The sequence below is a fragment of the Eumetopias jubatus genome, unplaced genomic scaffold (assembly GCF_037043125.1).
Source record: "Eumetopias jubatus isolate StellerSeaLion01/CBP00866 unplaced genomic scaffold, mEumJub1_p1.0 scaffold_5, whole genome shotgun sequence".
NCBI lineage: Eukaryota > Metazoa > Chordata > Mammalia > Carnivora > Otariidae > Eumetopias > Eumetopias jubatus.
In genome coordinates this window covers 40,780,846-40,797,886 of record NW_028274811.1, presented here as the reverse complement: position 1 = coordinate 40,797,886, position 17,041 = coordinate 40,780,846, and the positions used below count along the sequence as shown (strand labels likewise).

Genomic DNA, 17,041 nt, shown 5'->3' with positions numbered 1-17,041 from the left:
ACTGATTTGCTTTTTTTTTGATTTGCTTCTTATATTTGACTTCAGGTGGCTTCTTGGTTTATATACACTGGGAAGTATAAAAATCTCATTTGAAAGAGTTTATCTAAGGGGCTCCTGGGTGGCTCAGTCATTAAGTGTCTGCCTTTGTCTCAGATCATGATCCCGGGGTCCTGGGTTCGAGCCCCGCATCAGACTCCCTGCTCGGTAAGAAGCCTGCTTCTCCCTCTCCCACTCCCCCTGCTTGTGTTCCCTCTCTCGCTTTGTCTCTCTCTGTCAAATAAACAAAAAAACTTAAAAAAAAATAAATAAGAGTTTATCTTTAAGATTTTTAGAAAAGAGACACAGAACTGTACAAACTGTATTGTCTAACGTACAGACCTTTGCAGCTTTTCCAACTCGAGGTTTAAGTGGTAAATAATCTTCATCTGCAGGAAGTGCAACCTGATGTTAAAAAAAAAAATCACCAACTTACTATTTGGAGAACTGATACATTCAACACTCCATAATTGATGACAGTTTGAAAAATACAAGTGATAGTGTTCAATACAGTCTTAGACACTGTAAAATTAAATAACTTCCCTTAATAACAAGTACTAAAGCTAGAATAATCAAAAAACTGCTACCTCTATTTATCTAATGGTAATGTAATTAAAACCTTTTAAGTTTATCTTCCTGAAGAAATTGTGTTTATCAAGGTCTAGGACCTATCCTAGCTATCTTTGTATTTTCCACAGCCTGATACTAATGAAAGCTCAAAAAAGCTGAATGGACATAAAAGGGATGTTCCTATATGAAAGAAAACTATGCAGAATAAAATGATACTATTTCCTAAAACAGAAAATTAAGATCTGGAGAGCAGTTCATAATGTATCTAAATTCCCAAGAATTAAACCATTTAGTAAATAAACCCACAGGGGCAAAATAAAGTACACACAAAGATTAGAAATAATTTATAGGAACAATACTTCAATAAGCAAGTATTACATGAAATTACCCATCTTAGAAATACTAAGAGATTGTGGGTAAATTTCCAACTTGATTATAGCTGACCCTTGAACAAGACAGGATTTGGGGCAAGAACTTCCCCCAGCCCCTCTCTGCACAGTCGAAAATCCATGTGTAACTTTTGATTCCCCCCAAATTTACCTATTAGTGGCCTACGGTTAACCAGAAGCCTTACTGATGACATAGTTAACACATATATTATATATATACTGTATTCTTAAGATAAAGTAAGCTAGAGAAAAGACTATTAAGAAAGAGTATTTATAGTACTGTGTTTATAAAAAACACTTTAAAAAGGTGGAAAATCATTACTTTCATTTTTAAAAATCTCATCACATGATGTTTTTTTATCATGACTGTGTTTATAAAAAAACACATTTATAGTACTGTGTTTATAAAAAACTACCTACTTTTAAGTGGACCTGTGCAGTTCAAAATCACTGTGATTTTACAATCACACACATATATAAATATATATATAATCACATTATAATCACAATATGTGGGTAGTATTTCAAAAAAGACTAAGTAGGGGACGCCTGGGTGGCTCAGTTGATAAGTGTCTGCCTTTGGCTCAGGTCATGGTCCCAGGGTCCTGGGATCAAGCCCCACATCGGGCTCCCTGCTCGGCGGGGGGCCTGCTTCTCCCTCCCCCACTCCCCCTGCTTGGGTTCTCGCTCTCACTGTCTCTGTCAAATAAACAAATAAAATCTTAAAAAAAAAAAAAAGGACCAAGTAGACCCTGATTATAATTAAGAAAAGTGAAATTCAGTAAATTATGAAACCTAATGAATAATACCCAGTATAATGAATGTGTTAGAAGAAATGTGACATTCTAAATGGAATCATAAAGGGGAGGCAAGAGTTAGAATTTGGTATTTTATCCTGCACACATTAAGAAAGAGTAACTTACCAAGTGTTTTTACTAATGAATGAATACTTCCAGGGGACAGAACAGTTTTCATTAGTCTTTCCCTTAATACTATATATTCCCCTTTATTAGGACTCTAAGAAACTTCTAAATAGTTTCCGATTCCCAGGTAGTTTGTTAGACAACTACTTATCCTAAATTTCAGGAAATGTCATGCTTTTGGATACCTCCATCTCTTACGAATATGATCAAAGTGAGTCTATCCAACAAAGCACAACCCGTGGTAAACTGACAAAATCAAATTTCTAAATCTAGAAATCTGAAGCCTAGACCCCAGATCATGGTATGATTCCCATCAAATATGATCAACTTATAGTGCTGTATCTGATGAGCTGAGTGACTTTCTCACATCTCTCCTGGTACTTTCTATGACATGAACAAAGAACATCAGTGGGGAGCAATTAAGACTTTAACTTCTCTAAGATTTAACAGAAGAAATAACAATAGATTGTGTTGTCACATGTATGAGAATCAAAGTTTTTGTTTTTATTTTCTGAAAACAGTCTGGGTAAGACAAACATATGACAGGAAAGATACTAAGGAGTCAGAAAAATAGAAAACCAGCAAAACAGTCAAGAATCAAATAAACCTACCACATAGTCACTGGTGATTTTTGCCACAGCAGTTTGGAAGAAACGGAGAAGAAATCTAATTGCGGTATATTTAAAAATGAATGGCAAGTTAGAAAGTCTAGCAGGGATTTTCCTAGCAGAGCACTCAAAAGTAACTCTGAAAAGGGACCACATCTATCTCTTTATACTCAGTGAATAATACAATATTCCCAGCATTCAAAAGATATATACTGAATTAAAGACTACAAAATGGGGGGGGGGGGACCACAACAACATAGTGGCTGTAAAGCAACCCAGAATAAAAGAAGCTTCTGAATATTCATATGCTGATAGGAAAGGGCAAATAGAGAAGAGATTCGACGCTAGAAAGAGTCAAGGGAAAATGGAATGATCTAAGTCTTTGTGAAAGCAAGACAAGTTACAAACAAGAACACTGGCAAAACAAGCATTGCCTTTTCCTTTGAGTGGATGTGACAGGTGTTAGGCATGGCGAAGGAGGTTATAAACAGAGGACACTCCAACTTGATACCCTCCAGCCTCTGAAGGAAGTAAAAGGTAAAGTTAGCTGCAGAAAGTGAGAAGTGACAGAGGAGGGATTGCAGAGAATTGTGAAGGAAAGAAAGAACTTTTGACCTCTAAAGAGCAAATTTTGTGCCCCCTTGCCATCTTTTTAAGACCAGAGCTTTGAATAGGGTCTAACATAAGTACTGAATGAATGATCAAATGGGTATTACAAATGCCAAGCTAAGTGCTATTCTAAAGGAACATAAAAGAACTTATGAAAACAAGTGCAGAAGAACAGATATTTTACTTTTTTAATTTTTTTTTAAGTTTTTATTTATTTGAGAGAGAGTACAAGCTGGGGAGAAAGGCAGAGGGAGAGGGAGAAGCAGACTCCCCGCTGAGCAAGGAGCCCGATGTGGGGCTTAATCCCAGATCCCTGGGATCATGACCTGAGGCAAAGGCAGACGCTGAGCCACCCAGGCACCCCAAGAACAGGTATTTTAAAAACAAGGTTCTAAATGTCTGTCAAAAGCCATTTTTCTCAATTTGGAATTATTCTGCTCACTCAATAAAGACTTTTAATAAGACTTACCAATTTCCTGCAATAACTTCTAAGGTCATATTGTAAAGACAGAAGGCTTAGTAACTGTGTTACAGTTCCCTCATGTCCTTAATATTTATAAATTCTTACTTCTAAAGGGTTACTAAAGCTATCAGAGACTACCACCTTCTGGCGAATAATGAAATGACAACATATCATTTAACAAAAGCAAGAAATGAAAAAGCATGTGACCTGTAAAATGGCACTGTTACTTGACTTCAGGAGTACTGAACACCTACTCTGTGCCAGGTCCCTTATGCTAATTTTCTTCTATAATCTTCACAACTGCCCCATGAGGTAAATCACATTATTCCAAATTTAAAAATTAAAAAAACAATGTCAAAAAGGTTAAGAAATTAATCTAAGACTGTAAATAAAATGCTGTGTCAAGATCTGAGTTCAGTTTAGAATACAAAGCCCCAGCTCCTTCCACTGGACTATATATCCCACAGGAACTATCATTGTTTCCAAAGCCCCTAAGACTAAACTGCTTGCTAATGATCAATATCAGACAGCTAAAAGCAAACTCCCAATAATAACACCAACTTCCTATATATTCTTTCTGCTTACCTCATGGGTACACCCTTCGACAGTTTCAACAGATTGTACCTTGACTCTGGGCATCAAGTCTGCCAAACTTAAAAAAAAAAAAAAAAGTACTTAAGTTACGTTAAAAGAAATTATTTTTTTATAATTAGATAATAAGCCTCCAGTCTGCACTGTTAAGGAAAATGACACTGCCCAATTATCAGTATTAAAATTGGAAAAAAATTGCTATTAAGAATATTCAAAAAATTTTTCCAATTACTCAAATCTATGCTGAGAATTCAAAATAATAAGTTAACATCTACATTTACAAATAGAGTGCAGATGCCAAATGGATTATTCAAAGAACTGTACCAGCTTAGTTCCAGTAACTAAAAAAAAAAAAAAAAAAAAAAGCACCCCTCCAAAGCATTTCAAAACATGAAGCTGGTTATAAAAACCATTACATGATAGAGAGTACAAAATAAACTAGGTTAATAAAGACATTGCTATAATTTATAGAAGTGTTCCCTATTCTCTTCAAAATCCTAAGTTCTTATCTAGGTTCTGTTTAGACTCTGAAAAGGACAGGACTGTGGATAAACTGAAAAAAATCATACTTTGGACAAAACCCAAGGGTTACTACAATAAGCAACAATGATTTTAAGTTGCCAATATTATATTGTAACCTATTACACTAGCTTTGGAAAACGGTGCATCTGAAATATTTCAGTGACACATCTACCACCATTAATAGTAGCTATTTGCTAGCTACAACAGCTAACTGGTTTAAAAAACTCACAGAAAGAGTAAATTCTTCATGGTAGTGCCAAGCCAAAATATGGCATAACGAGAAGAGAGAAGCAAAGCTGTGAAGATTCATCACCGCAACAAACAGATCAACCTAAGTAAGTGGTATCAAATTCTATTTCTCTTCTAGAAGAGAAATACCAGCTATTTCAGTCACAGATATCCCTCACTGATAGCAGTCTTGAGATTCATAGCCACTCTATTGGAACATGTAAGAATTCCTCTTAATATTCCTTCTCACTTAGACTTTGGGGTCTCCCTCACTGATAGCAGTCTTGAGATTCATAGCCACTCTATTGGAACATGTAAGAATTCCTCTTAATATTCCTTCTCACTTAGACTTTCCATTGGGTCTGTTTTATTCTTTCCATTTATTCTACTCTCAGTGATCCTCTTCTTGGGAGATTAACAAATAAAGGAAATGTGGGGGTATTTTTCTTTAAAAAAAAAAAATCAGGCTTCAGGATTCTTTCTCAAAGTTGGGTTCTAAAATAGTAAAAGATAAATCTTTTCTATATTGTCTTCCATTTCCCTAAACTTAGACAGACATTCTATTATTTTTGTATGAATATAACTAAAAAATATTTTTCTTCATTTCTTTAATTCAACAAATACTTTTTATAAAGTAGCAACATATAAGTAATTTTCCAGACTTCATGCAACCATCTAATTTAAGAGTTACTAACATTTATGACAATGGAAATACTACCTTAAATCTTCAGTTACTGATTCCTCCACCCTAGGCTTCTTTCCAAAAATCGGTTCATCTGTGCCCTCAAAATCTGCATCTCTCTTGGATTTTCCAGTATTAGTTGACTCTGATTGCAATTTACCATCAAAACGTTTCCTGAAATGTAAATGGTTTAGAATCAATTCTGCAGTATCAGTTCTTCCTTCCAGTGATTTTATAAATTATTCCATATATAATAGATGCCATTTATAGAAAGTCATGCAAGCAGATGGTACAAATCAAAACTGGCTAAAGACCAGAATACCCTAATAAAACTGGACAGTACTACTGCGTATTTACCCCAAAGATACAAATGTAGTGATCCGAAGGGGTACATGCACCCCAATGTTTATAGCAGCAATGTCCACAACAGCCAAACTATGGAAAGAGCCAAGATGTCCATCAACAGATGAATGGATAAAGAAGAGGTGGTATATATATATATATATACAATGGAATATTATGCAGCCATCAAAAAAAACCCCACGAAATCTTGCCATTTGCAACAACGTGGATAGAACTAGAGGGTATTATGCTAAGCAAAATAAGTCCATCAGACAAAGACAAGTATCATATGATCTCACTGATATGAGGAATTCTTAATCTCAGAAAACTGAGGGTTGCTGAAGTGGTGGAGGGTGGGAGGGATGGGGTGGCTGGGTGACAGACATTGGGGAGGGTATGTGCTATGGTGAGTGCTGTGAATTGTGTAAGACTGATGAATCACAGACCTCTGAAACAAATAATACATTATATGTTAAAAAAAAAAAAGAAGATAGTAGGAAGGGAAAAATGAAGGGGGGGAAACTGGAGGGGGAGATGAACCATGAGAGACTATTGACTCTGAGAAACAAACTGAGGGTTTTAGAGGGGAGGGGGGTCGGGGATGGGTTAGCCCGGTGATGGGTATTAAGGAGGGCACGTACTGAATGGAGCACTGGGTGTTATATGCAAACAATGAATCATGAAACACCACATCAAAAACTAATGATGTTATGAACAGTGACTAACATATTTAAATTTAAAAAAAAACTGAACAGTACTCTTTTGACATTTCATATTTTGTTGTAAATTTTGCTTTAAAAATATTCTACAGCTCACATTAACATAATTAACATACTTCTAAAAATTATAAATTAAAACAATGTTAAACATTTATTTACATGAGCACCTTCAATAAAAATTTAATGCTTTCGCTTGTCCCATGATATTACTATTAAAGAGAAAAGTTTTTCTTTGTGGTTGGATTCATTGGTCAAAAGTAGTGACAATGAATGGTATTAGTGGACTAGATATCCAGACAGGAATTCAATCTGACCTACATGCTTGTTACATTAAACAATTACATGTGGATTTTAGATCTAACTATGAAAGGTGAAACAAAGTCTCTAGAAGATAAAACGAGTATTTTCATGTTTTACTAAATAGGACACAGAATTATTAACAAAAAATTAAGTCTGATAAATTGGAGTGCATTAAAACTAAGAATTTTTGTTAATCAAAAGATATCATTAAGAGAGCAAAGGGGCAAGACAGAGTAGAAGACATCTGAACCAATATAACTGACAAAAGCCATATATCTAAATAAAATACAGGGGTGGAGATTACAACTTTAAAAATAAATAAATAAATGATAATAAAGACTTGAACAGGCATTTTACAAAAGAGGATATCCAAATGGCCAGTAAGCATATGAAAACAAGCTCAAAATAATTACTCACAGGGAAAATAAATTAGACTATACTGAATCAGTGGCTCTCAAATTTTTGAATTCTGAATTTGTTACAAGTCTTAAAAATGATGGAGGATTTCAAGGCATTTTGTTTATGTAGTTATACCTACTGGTATTTACCACATCAGATATTAAAATTGAGAATTTTTTAAATATTTACTAATTTCATTTTTTTTTTTTTTTAAGATTTTATTTACTTGACAGAAGACAGACACAGCAAGAAAGGGAACACAAGCAGGGGGAGTGGGAGAGGGAGAAGCAGGCTTCCTGCTGAGCAGGGAGCCCGGTGCGGGGCTCGATCCCAGGACCCTGGGACCGGGACCTGAGCCGAAGGCAGATGCTTAACAACGGAGCCACCCAGGCACCCCTCTTTACTTATTTCATTTTAAAATAGCAATAACAAAACCATAATATTAACATAAATAACACTTGATAAAAAGTATTTTCAAAATGAGAAGGGTGGCACTGTTTTATATTTTTACAAATCTCTTTAATGTCTGTCTTAAGAGAATGCATCTGGAGTCTGCATCTCTTTCTGCATTCAACTTGAGATAGCTACCATCATGAATTTCATGAACAATGCTACGCCAAAGTCAGACACAAAGGTATATATTCTGAATGATTCCATTTACATAATATTCACAAACAGAAAAAAACTAGTATGTTATCAGGATAGTCACTTTTTTGGGGGGAAAAGGAGGATGTCTGAAATACTCTATTTTTTGTCTCAAATGGGGGTTACATCAGTATGTTCATTTTATGAAAATTCAGTTTATGGACTTTTACATTTCTCTCATGTTTTAAAGTTTTTTTTTTAAAGAGTAACAAATAGTAACGATCTGTATGCTTTAACAATCTTTCCATAACAAAGTTCCTTCTTTGACGCTTAGCAAAACCTGAAATTTGTAAATCCTATTACTTCCAACTTAGTTGGAAAGGTGTTCACTCTTATCCCATATTTGCTGCTGACTACTTATGTGAATCTCAATTGGACAAGCCATCAATATCCTTGGGCCTCAGTAAAGTAAGACATTTGGAAGATACCTAAGATTCCTCTAGTTCTAACATTCTACTCTTCTATCCTTGAATTAGTAAGCATCAATAAAACCATCACAATTAAAACTTATTAGCAGCTGGTGACAACCCTAAAACAAAAAAATTTAGTTTGTATAACTTTGAGAAACTTAAAACCTAAATTTATAGAACACTTTCCTTCAGAAGACCTCTACTATTCATTACTGCATGTTAGACTTTTAGGTCTCCAATTATTTATTTCTCTTATAGCTTGGTATGTATGTCACATGTAGAACTTGCACACTTTAAACACCTGAGTTAAACAGAAGGATGGAAATAAATTGTCATAGATAACAGGCTTACTCTTTAAGAATAAGTTTATTATTTTTCTCAAGATTTTATTTTTTAAAAGTAATCTCTACACCCAGTGGGGAGCTTGAACTTACAACCCTGTGATCAAGAGTCGCATACTCTAATGAGTGAGCCAGTCAAGTACCCAAAAGAGTAATTTTTTGATTTACTGAAACTGCATGAAAATGTTATTTCTAGACATACAGAATCCATTGCTCATATAGGATATTAAAGCAATTGGCAAACCATGAGTAAGTCTGTAGATAGATAACACTGTATCGGTGTTAATTTTCTAATTCTGATTCTTGTTCTCAGGACTGAGACATAGACCTCACTGTGGGGGAGAAGAGAGAGGCACCATTCTGCCTGCCACACTGTTGAAAACACAAAACGGTGCCTCTCCTGTGAAGAATTTGGCAAAACCTAGCAAAATGACATACATTTACCCTTTAACCTCGTAATTCCACTTGTAGGAATCTATCCCAAAGAAAAATGGCAAAATAATTTTAAAAATCAAAAAGGAAAGGGACACCTGGGTGGCTCAATCGTTAAGTGTCTGCCTTCGGCTCAGGTCATGATCCCAAGGTCCTGGGATCGAGCCCTGCATCGGGGTCCCTGCTCAGGTGGGAAGCCTCCTTCTCCCACTCCCCCTGCTGTGTTCCCTCTCTCACTGTGTCTCTGTCAAATAAATAAATAAAATCTTAAAAAATTAAAAATTAAAAAAAGACAAACATGTACAAGGCTATTTGTAATAGTGAAAAACGGAAAATAACCCAATGTCTACTAAAAGAATACTGATGGAATAAACTACATTACATCCACATAAGGAATTACAACCATGCAGCTATAAAAAAGAGCTCTATATTACTAACATGGACCTATGTCTATTTCATCATGTTAAGTGAAAAATGATGAAGAACAGTTGTTTTTTTTTTTTTAAAGGATTTTATTTATTTATTTGACAGAGAGAGACACAGCGAGAGCAGGAACACAAGCACGGGGAGTGGGAGAGGGAGAAGCAGGCTTCCCGCAGAGCAGGGAGCCCGATGCGGGGCTCCATCCCAGGACCCTGGGATCATGACCTGAGCCGAAGGCGTCGAAGGCAGACGCTTAACGACTGAGCCACCCAGGCGCCCTGATGAAGAACAGTTCTTAAACGGCATCTTCTGTATAACAACGAGTGGAGAAGACAGACACAGACGTGCACATGCACATGTGCATTTTCAGAAAGAAAAATGAAAAGAAACCAAAAACTCAAGGGGAGGAAAGAACAGGGCAGAAGACACAAGGGTAAAAGCAAGAATGTACTGTTTTATACTTTTGATTTTGGAACTGTAAAATAATAATGTTTTACATAATTTCTTAAAAATTAAATTCTTATGGGTGCCTGGGTGGCTCAGTCATTAAGAGTCTGCCTTCGGCTCAGGTCATGATCCCAGGGTCCTGGGATCAAGCCCCACATCAGGCTCCCTGCTCAGCGGGGAGTCTGCTTCTCCCTCTCCCACTCCCCCGCTTGTGTTCCCTCTCTGGCTCTCTCTCTCTGTGTCAAATAAATAAATAAAATCTTAAAAAAAAAAATTCAATTCTTAGCAATCCTTAAAAGCAGAAAATAAACTGAAACAAATGAACACAACAGGTATCAAATTTTTAGCATAAACATTTAGAAAAGGAACTACTAAAGAGCATTTTCACTGTCAGTGTGATATATTTTTTTCTAAGGACAAAAAGAACCACATAGTAGAACCACTATTGAATATTCTATTCTGAATGGCAATACTACTATGTATTGTTATTTTTTAACTATTGTAAGAATACAAAAAGTCTAATTATGTAATTATCATTAGGTATGAAGATTTTCAGCAAAAAAAGGATACAATTATCAAAATCAAAGCCAAATAAAACCTTGTAATATTAATTATATCATCAGTCAGTATGAACTTTATTTTTTCTAATAACAGTGATTCCCCAGTTCCTTCCACTCTAAAGGCCTAAAAGCAATTAAATCCTGACGCAATGAGCATGCTAAGCACCAAATAACATTTCCCACTATAAGGAACTAGAGACCCTTTGGAGAGATCACATTCCAAGTTTGGGACTGAAAATGTATACTATGAGTCTAGAAAATCTTTTGCCAAAAAGCACAAAAGCTATCAAAGACTGACTAAGCTTGTCAAAAGAACCAGTTTAAAGAGTTCTCATTGGTAGAAGTAACAAAAAATACTAACACAAAAGATTCAAGTGTCAAAAGATGAAGGTATAAACATATATGGTTATCCATAAACTGAACACTACTCAGCAACAAAAGGAACTGGAGATACACAGCTCAACTGAGCGAATTTCCAAAGCACTGAATATAAGAAACCAGGCAAAAAAGGAATATACACTGCTGTATTCCATTTAAATTGAATTCTAGAAAATGCAAGCTGTTCTCCAATGCCAGAAAGATCAGGAGTTGCCTGGAAGCAGGGCTGGAGAGAGGGATACACTACAAAAAGGCATTCAGCATTTTTGGGATCTTGGAAATGATATCTTGATTGTGGTGGTGATTTAGGATACTTTAAATATACCCCAATAAAGCTTAAAAAAGATAAAAAAGTGCAACATACCAAATCATAAAAATCCATTCAACAAGAAACTAAACACAAAATCATACACCCATGTTGGTCACCATTAGAAGTTCCTTAGGGCACACTCATTTCTCTTCAAACTGATCAAGAATCTAGCATTTTCCTCCCTTTCTTCTGTGAACCATATTTCAGGGTAAACAGCTGATAGAATGTTCTTTTTTTAAACATAGATTTGAGGTAATAAATGCAGAAAGGACAAAAATAGAAAAAAAAATCACCATTTTGCTGGAGTGCCTGGGTGGCTATCATTAAGCATCTGCCTTTGGCTCAGGTCATGATCCCAGGGTCCTGGGATGGAGCCCCTAATCGGGCTCCCTGCTCAGCGGGAAGCCTGCTTCTCCCTCTCCCACTCCCCCTGCTTGTGTTCCTGCTCTGCTAACTCTCTGTCAAATAAATAAAGAAAATCTTTAAAAAAAAAAAATCACCATTTTGCCAACCACCACAGAAATAATGGAGCAAGGCAACAATCGTGCTAAAGCCATTATGTGAAAAGCTGAAGAGGGATAAGGCTCATCTATTTTAACCCACTCATCCATCTTAAAAACTACATATGTCTCATGATGTAATGCAACTGAAGTACACAGCAGCACTGTGTATTATTCCTAGCTAAATTAGATTCCTGAATCTAATTAACTATTATCAGCACTGATAAATATATACACATACAATGCAAACTTTACATGTAATTTTAAATTTCTAACCATATTAAAAGCATTAAAGTCAATTTTAATATATTTCATTTAATCCAATATATAAAAAATACTCTCAATTCAATATCAAGATACAAATTAATGGGGCAGTTTGCATTTTTTTACATTAAGTTTTCAAAATCTAGTGTGTATTGCACATTCAGGGCACATATCAATTCTGACTAGCTACAGTTTAAGTGTGTAACACCTACAGGGGCATAGTAGATATTACACTAGACAGTTAAGCTTTAGATATAAGGATAATTTACAGTAAATACTTAAAGATGTAAGAGCTAGTTAAATAACAGCCTAAGAAAGCATATTCAGGTTATAGAGACTATAGAGGACAAAGGACCTGGCTCTTCATCTCAGCTATCCCTCCAAAAGACATCAATGGCATAAGGAAAAAAGAGGGAGACTGTTGTAGAATAAGACTTAAGGGTGTAACAACCAAAACAGTGTAGGAGCTTTGTCTGAATCCTGATTCAAATAAACCAAGTACAATAAAATACCTTTGAGACAAGTGGAGAAATCTCATTCTGGACTCCATCCCAGGACCCTGGGATCATGACCTGAGCCGAAGGCAGATGCTTAATGACAGCCACCCAGGCACCCCAGCAAAACGGTGATTTTTTTTCTATTTTTGTCCTTTCTGCATTTATTACCTCAAATCTATGTATAAAAAAAGAACATTCTATCAGCTGTTTACCCTGAAATATGGTTCACAGAAGAAAGGGAGGAAAATGATTGATTCCTGATCAGTTTGAAGAGAAATGAGTTGTGCCCTAAGGAACTTCTAATGGTGACCAACATGGGTGTATGATTATGTGTTTAGTTCTTGATGAATGGATTTTTATGATTTGGTATGTTGCACTCCTTTGCACTCTTTTTTATCTTTTTTTAGGCTTTATTAGGGTATATTTAAAGTATCCTAGGGGCACCTGGGTGGCTCAGTTGTTAAGCGGCTGCCTTCGGCTCAGGTCATGATCTCAGGGTCCTGGGATCGAGCCCCGCATCAGGCTCGGCATCGGGCTACCTGCTCCGCGGGGAAGCCTGCTTCTCCCTCTCCCACTCCCCCTGCTTGTGTTCCCTCTCTCGCTGTCTCTCTGTCAAATAAATAAATAAAATCTTTTAAAAAAAAGTCTGTAAAGTTTCCTAAATCACCACCACAATCAAGATAACATTTCCAAGATCTCCAATGATATTAAGGAAATAATGTAAATTTTCTGGGGTATAATAATGGCATGATAACCATCCTAGGAAAAAAGTCATTATCAGTAAGATGCAACTTATCCCATATTTAGGGAAAAATAACATGAGGAATAGCGTTTGATTTAAAAAAAAAACGGGGGGGCGGGGAGGTGCAGGAATAGATTGGCCCTGACTTGATACTGCTGACAATGGTGTGGGTACATGGAGTTCTTTTTTTTTTTTTTAAAGATTTTATTTATTTATTTGAGAGAGAAAGAATGAGAGAGAGAGAGAGCACATGAGAGGGGGGAGCGTCAGAGGGAGCCTGATGCGGGACTCGATCCGGGGACTCCAGGATCATGACCTTAGCCAAAGGCAGTCGCTTAACCAACTGAGCCACCCAGGCGCCCACATGGAGTTCATACTATTCTCTCTCCATGCTCTCCCACACCCTAGCCATATATTAATAATTTTCATAATATAAAGTTTCTTAAAAGTACCCACTTGATCTAGAGTATAAAATACACAAGAAGTTTCTCTAAATTCCACGATTTGCCCCATGTTACCTAAATTGGATAGAAATCATGCATATTATGATATGAATAACAATTATCATAGTGTGATAGTTGGAATCAGGCAAATTGGATTTTTTCCTAAAACCACACCTAGCTAGAAATGTTAGTAAATAAAATCCCTTAAGTCCCTAGTGTTCTATATTTTCTTATGTATTTCCCTTCTCTAATGTTCATGTATTTCCTAGTAAAATTAAAATGTAAATTAAATTTTTGTATCCTACAAACTTTCACTTGCTTACCACTAGTACAGTACAAAGTGAATTAATTTTACCCTAGTAATTATGAAGTACAGTATTTACTAAAGTCGGAAATTACTTGTGTATTGTCTTCATCACATCGCAGTTGCCCATTCAGACTACAGGAACTATTAATTATTCCTCTTTGGGGGGAAAAAAAAACGCAAGAACCTGTCCTCCTTTCTCATTTTCCCTGAATTGTTGCCCCGAAACTCTCCCAACTCTTTCCAACTCAATGAGAAAGACTACTTTTCTACCTTGACTCCTACTTACCTGACACTTCACACTCCTGATTGTTCTGTTTCTCTAATCCTTGTCTTCAGTACTTGCCCAAAGGGATCTCCAACTCAAGCAGTACCAATTCAAGCAACATCCAAATGTATACTTCCAGTTTTGAGGTTTGCCCAAAACCTAATTAAAATTGCCCACTGGACACCTCCATCTGGATATACTATTGTAACTTCACTTTGTCTCAAGTCAAATTAATTTCATTTTCAAATCAAAAGCTCCTGTAAATTTCCTTACATTTTTTTCTTCCTGATATCCAAATTCAAAATCTCTCTCTTTTGACTCCCTTTCCATTGTTCTGGCCTGTTCCATTGTTAAGGCCTGTCACTTTTCTTCACATTTTACACCTTTCCTTTTCCTTCCTTCTGCCACCTCCTAACTTGAGATTCTTTTGGTTTCCTAAACTAAAATACTTCCTTAATCTACTTTCTTACTTTTATTTTACTATCTTTCCTCTTTCAATATACTCTGACAACCACTACCAAGTTAATTTTCCTAAATTACCACTCTACTTACCCAATCAGCAAGTTAGGAAAAAAAAAACCACAAAAACCTTATTCACCAGGGTTTAAAAATGAAATTTAAATTAACGTGCTTGATATTCAAGATCCTTCACAGTCTAAAACCAATTTTTATTCTCAGTTTTATCTTGTTGTCCCAAGCAAACACTCCCTCTATCCCAGTTTGTTTAAAAAAAAAAAAAATCTGCCCACGAGTAACAAATCATTTCCTCTTGCATGTAAGGCTCCCTGAATGACACAAATAGAGATCTCTTTACTGAACCTGTATAGCAATTAACTGTATACACAACTTATTTTATCTCAATCATCTACTAACTTTTAAAATATGTACCTGTTCTCTTTATCAGGACTAAAAATTCCTTGAGAGCAAAATCATGTGTAATTTAATTTACTCTCCTGGTATCTCCCCCAGTCAACATTAAATTTTGTTGATAAACAATGAACCATCTTACTTTTGTATTTAGAATCGTCTTATTTTAATTCACGTATTAACTTTTTCTTGTTCTACTATAAACGATTCCGTACACTTTAAGGTAGTTTTATTCATCAGTCTATATATATGTTTAGGAACCGGTAAGTTTTTTAAAAATTTTCTTAGTAAACTCAACGATAACCAGCTTTTGACAATGTATTACGTGCTAAGCACCGTTACGTGGAGCTAGGTGCTTTACATATATTATCTCACTTGATCCTCACAACCCCAGTAGTACGCACTCTCACGTTCTTTATATGGGCAAAAAACGCGAAAGCATGGAGATTAGATTTCTCTCTCCTGCCGCTGTTTGCCGGTACCAAGTCAATCCAAGTCACGTTTTCTAAGCTTCTTAACCCTTTACTGAACTGGTCATTAGTCTCATTTATTAAAGACTGTGCCATTGTGGTATTGCGGGGTACAAACCTAAGAAATACCTTACCTCCCGTCCCGACCCCACGGCGCACACCAGGGTAGTCAGCAACCTAGGCGTTAAGGAATTGTAGTGGCAGGAGCTCACGCTGCCTGCGGACACCGGGGAACACCAAAATCCCGATTCACCAAACCAAAAGCCTTCCTCCTCCTTCAACAGTTTTCCCAAACCCCTACACTTCCCGACGCCACTCGCTGTACGCTCCAGTTGCTCATGCTCTACAAAAGAACGTTGTATTTTCTCCCCCTCGGCACTGAGGAGAGAGAAAAAAAAAAAAACCTCCTGACATCTTCCTTACCCGCCCTTTTCCGCAGACCCCGGCGGCCCCTTCCATTTCCCCTTTTCTTTCTCCTTGTCTTTTTTAGTTCCGGGCGCGGTGGTCGAGTCGTCCTCGAACACGCTGAACAGTTCATCCCCGAAAGCGTCCGCCATCTTTCGGAGCGGGGAGACCAAATCTCCCTCCTACCCACGATGCTCTGCGAGCGCACCAACAGTGACGCCAAGGGAAGCCTCAGCTGTCGCCCTTAGGAGACAAAAGAAAATAATCTAGTCATACAACCCCATCCCTCAGAATTCTTCCCTGACTTCTTCTCTTCCGACTTTTCCTTTCCGACCACTACTGGGTGGCCAGCTTCCTGACTTAAAGAGGGAGAGTGGCGACACGGACCGGCACGCCGCAGGCACCTAGAGGGCGGCGAGGAGGTGGAACCGTGGTGAGTCGGTCCAATTGCAAGGCAGCGGTCGCCCAGCCCCGAGAAGCCCGGATGGAGGACGCAGGGCGGCGGTGTGAGACCCGGGGAATGTGAAGAGCCCTTGGAGGCGGTGCTGCGGTGTTTTCCGGGATCTGCCCGGGGGCATTCTTTGCCACAGCTGCAACATGGGCGGCAAGAACAAGAAACACAAGGCGCCGGGAGCCGCGGCAGTCCGGGCCGCAGTGTCTGCTTCCAGAGCCAAATCCGCCGAGGTCGCAGCCCTTGGGGAGGCCCAAAACAAGAAGTCCGTGGCCAGGCCGCCCTCCGCCGCTGCCGTCAGCACCAAGGAGCCCCGAGTCAAACAAGGTACTAAAGGTCCTGGGGCCCCGGGCTTTCCACCCTGAGCAGCTGCTGCTGTTCTAAGGGAGAAGCCAGCGCAACTTGGGCGGGCCCTAGGTCTCAAAAATTTGTTATCTCCCACACCTGGAGCTGCTAGTTCCCTATCTGGTGGCCTTGTTCTAGGTCAGTGTAAGCTTTTGGGG

At 37.5% G+C, this 17,041-nt stretch overlaps 2 protein-coding genes across 3 annotated transcripts in view; one reads left to right on the top strand and one right to left on the bottom strand.

Moving 5' to 3' along the window:
- MTREX (Mtr4 exosome RNA helicase) overlaps nucleotides 1-16,504 on the bottom strand; it is a 126,989-nt gene extending 110,485 nt beyond the window's left edge. The window contains exons 1-5 of one of the 2 annotated variants that reach the window (XM_088023309.1): nucleotides 16,106-16,504; nucleotides 9,111-9,177; nucleotides 5,658-5,795; nucleotides 4,184-4,250; nucleotides 379-441 (exon numbers count right to left, since the gene is read on the bottom strand). In XM_088023309.1, coding sequence (XP_087879435.1) covers nucleotides 379-441; nucleotides 4,184-4,250; nucleotides 5,658-5,795; nucleotides 9,111-9,177; nucleotides 16,106-16,220 — 450 coding nt within the window. In that variant the 5' untranslated portion in view covers nucleotides 16,221-16,504. The remainder of the gene's footprint in view (nucleotides 1-378; nucleotides 442-4,183; nucleotides 4,251-5,657; nucleotides 5,796-9,110; nucleotides 9,178-16,105) is intronic. The other variant, XM_028119130.2, reaches the window with a different exon arrangement.
- The window catches only part of DHX29 (DExH-box helicase 29), a 43,139-nt gene continuing 42,421 nt past the window's right edge, over nucleotides 16,324-17,041 (top strand). The window contains exon 1 of the mRNA XM_028119129.2: nucleotides 16,324-16,865. Coding sequence (XP_027974930.2) covers nucleotides 16,685-16,865 — 181 coding nt within the window. The 5' untranslated portion in view covers nucleotides 16,324-16,684. The remainder of the gene's footprint in view (nucleotides 16,866-17,041) is intronic.